The sequence below is a fragment of the Guillardia theta genome, assembly GCF_000315625.1.
Source record: "Guillardia theta CCMP2712 unplaced genomic scaffold GUITHscaffold_160, whole genome shotgun sequence".
NCBI classification, from domain to species: domain Eukaryota; class Cryptophyceae; order Pyrenomonadales; family Geminigeraceae; genus Guillardia; species Guillardia theta.
The window spans coordinates 57,222-60,594 of record NW_005434515.1 but is presented as its reverse complement, the minus strand read 5'-3'; the positions used below and the strand labels follow the sequence as shown (position 1 = coordinate 60,594).

The 3,373-nt window shown below is 58.3% G+C and overlaps 2 protein-coding genes across 2 annotated transcripts; both read right to left on the bottom strand.

Moving 5' to 3' along the window:
- Positions 1-2,435: 2,435 nt before the first annotated feature.
- GUITHDRAFT_56022 (hypothetical protein) lies at positions 2,436-2,837 on the bottom strand (the record flags this gene model as incomplete). The annotated part of the gene is made up of 1 exon (XM_005820898.1): positions 2,436-2,837. A coding segment is annotated over one exon (402 nt), but the record flags the coding sequence as incomplete, so codon positions are not given.
- Positions 2,838-2,870: 33 nt separating this feature from the next.
- Positions 2,871-3,101, bottom strand: GUITHDRAFT_80917 (hypothetical protein; the record flags this gene model as incomplete). The annotated part of the gene is made up of 1 exon (XM_005820897.1): positions 2,871-3,101. A coding segment is annotated over one exon (231 nt), but the record flags the coding sequence as incomplete, so codon positions are not given.
- Positions 3,102-3,373: the final 272 nt, after the last annotated feature.

Sequence of the window (3,373 nt, the reverse complement as noted above, 5' to 3'; positions counted from 1 at the left end):
CCCTCTCTTTCTCCTTCCCCTCCTCTCTCCCTCTCTTTCTCCTCCCCCGTCTCCCCTCTGCATTTCCCTCTCCCCTGCTTCATCAATCCTCGTCTACCTTGAGAATGTAGCAGACAACCGCATATGCTGCCATGCTCTCAATGAAGTTCCTCTGCGCTTGCTTGTAAGACGCAGAATGCTCTGGGCCGTAAGCCTGCACGAAGAGAGGAAAAACGTTTGAGAACACGTCAGACCGCTAGGAGGAGATTGCAGTAGAGCTAGGGGATGATGATGATGATGATGATGATGGTGATAATGACGATGGTGGTGGTTGGACGGAGATGGCTCTGTGAGAAATTGAGAGGGGGAACAAGAGAACCTTGAGGAAGTAAGAGTAGAGATTCTGCTCGCTCGGTGCCCACTTCATCGCGATCCACTTGTCTCTGAGCGCGTGCAGTGAGATGGCGTCAGGAACAACTTCAATCAGCCCAGCGTCGTCAGCTGTTGACACCACCTGCATCACCATCACCATCACCACCTCCTTCCCACTTCTCTCCTCTTCCCCCTCCCACGGCTTAGCTTCTCCATCTCCTCGCCGCTTTCTTGGGTTAGTCTTTATGCTTGTCACCTGGTATGGCCGCAGCCAGAGGTTTGACTTGCAGGACCGGAAGATGGAGTGGAAGCAAGAGATCAATTGCATCGCAAACTGCTCCTGCCGCAAGTCGTCTCCGCTCTTCACTATGAACGCGACCAGGTCCCACGTTCCTCGCCCCCCATGCCGCGAGCTTCGACGTATCCTCCCTCGCTTCTCCCTCCAACTCTCCCCGTACGTCTCATCTAGGAGCGACTTATGCCCACAAGAGGAGGAGGCGTCAGTCGGGAGCCCTGGGCCCGTCGGCCACCAGCTCTCAGCCTCCACGATATCAGACAAGCTCCTCTCCTCCTCTCCTCCTCCTCTTGATGCCCGCAGCCCTCGTCCCTTCGCCCCCTCTCCTGCTCTCCTTCCTCCTCCCTCCCCCTCACAAAGTATGCAGCTTCTCCTCTCTTCGCTCTCCCGTCGCTCCTCCACACTTTCAGGCCCAACGCTGCGGGCAGGAGGCCGTCGGGCGTCAAGCTCATGAGAATGATCGTTCTCCTGCAGGGAGTACATGTGCTCGTCGAGAAACAGAAAGTTCTCCTCCTGCAGCTGCCCCTGACGATTCGCCACAGCGATGTCGATCTCTGCGACGCAGTAGAAGGGAGCGCGCTTGTTTGTGCTGCGCACCTTTCAGCCCCTCCGTCGCCACCTACTCCTCCCTCACCTGAAGACTTTGGCTTCTTCTGCGAGGATCGAGAGAATCCAAAAAACTGAGAAGCGGCTCTGGAAGATGGGGAGGTAGAGGCAAGGGGGCAGCCGGTCGTTGATCTTGTCAAGTGCTGTCTGCAGCTCACGATGGCGGAGGGTCGGGTTGACTTCACGCAGCTTGTGCCCAAGCTCGCGGAGAACGCGGAGGAACTTGTTCGACTTCAGGAGCAGAGCACGTCGCTCCCTCGCCGTTGGAGCGACAGACCAGGAGCAGTGAAGCCTCCCGTACTCCCTCGTAAGCCCTTCCACGCTCTCTTCGTGCTCCTCCGCTGCCTCTGCTTCTCCCTTGCTGCTCCCTTCTCTCCTCTCCGCCAAAACTTCAGCCGACGAGGACCCCCCTGGACTTCTGGACAGGCAGCATTAGCTCAGGGAGAAGAGGGTGGAAACGAGAGGAGCTTGCACCTCCTGTAACGCGGTGTGCTAGGGTTGTCAACGATGCCCAGTGAGTCTTCAGCAGGAGAGGGAATAGGGAGAGTGGTAGGAGGAAAGCGTTCAGGTGACGATGCTCCGAAGACAACCGTCTCCATCATCTCGAGGAAGTTCTGAGCGACTCGGGGAGCTGCTTCCTGTCTCCTCTCGTCAGCTCAGAGCGAGGGGGGCGGGGAGCGACCTGGACGGATCGAACAAACGAGGAGATCGCGAAGGCGAGGGAGCAGCTATGCACAGACATCTGCAGCAGCGCGTGCTTGAGCGAGGGATCCCCCGTCGGCTCGTGCAGCGCCAAATCACAAAGTTGAGGGAGGAAGGCTTCCACTTGCCCTCCAACCCGATGAACTGCCTCAGACTGTCAGGAGGGCAGGCAAGGACTAGGAAGGAGGAGGAGTTGAGAGGAGTGTTCATGCTCACCAGCGAGGAGGTGCTGCGACAGAGCAACCCGAGCTCGACGGGGTCGTTTGTAGAGGAAGCAGCAGAGGATGATGTCCCACAGCAGCTTTGCACATTCGCTCCTGCTCAACCCGCCCGACATGATCCTCTCCGGCGACACTCTCGTGCATTCCGCACTATTTGAGGGTCAGCAGAGCACAAGGAGCAAACAGCCTCACCCGTGCTCTTCCAGCACCCTTGCAGTGTCCTCGTCCCCCAGCAGCTCGCAAAGTCGGAGAGGAGACACTCCCCGGTCGTTGTCGACGCGGCAGTCAGCACCAGCAGCGAGCAGCTGCCGCACCACTCCCGTCCTCCCAAACAGAATAGCCTTATGCAGCGGTGTCTCGCCGTACCTTGCGGAACGACGGTTGACATCGGCTTGCAGCAGCAGCAGCATCTCCACGCAGTCCTCCCCCCCATTGATCGCCGCGTAGTGAAGCGGCGAGTCTCCCCTGGGAGACTGACCCACCTCCTGCATGCTCCGGCCTGTCACAGAACTCGCGTCCACGTCGGCTCCTCGGTCGAGCAGGATGCGCATGATCTCGGCATTTCCCTTGATCGCTGCGACGAGAAGAGGCGTCTGGCTTCCCGTAGTGTCGTCAGCCCGGAGGTTGTGATGGTCGAGAAGAAACTGAGTCGTACGAGCATCTGCCTGCCGCACAGCCTCTACCAGGCTGTCACGGAGGGAGCAGATCTCGAAGCAGGGATCGCAGACACGGACGGGCTCGAGATAGCCGAGGAGGAGGAGGGGCCGCGACTTGGCGCTGCAGTAGTGGCAGAAGATGAGGCCGCAGTGCCGGCAGTGATGCCTCCTCAGCTCGAAGGAGAAGCTAGACTTGCATCGCGAGCATGCGCTCACCGTGCTGTCAGGGACCCACACGGGGCGATTGGGATGCGAGTGACTCAAGCTCATCAACTTCGCTCGATCCCCTGCGAGCTGATCAGGTTCCTCCCCTCACTCATAAATGCCCTCCATCCATCTTGTCACGAGGCTGACAAGAGCTGAAATAAGGCATTCCTCTCTCGCTGTTTTGCTGTGCAAGGAGAAGGACGATCTTCCTCGTTTCTTCAAGTCTGTAACATAAGTCAGTGATTTTGATCAGAACCTTGCGCCCATAGAAATCACTACCTATCAACACCTTTTCATCATTTTGTCACCCTCCCCCCCCCCCCCACCGCTCTCTC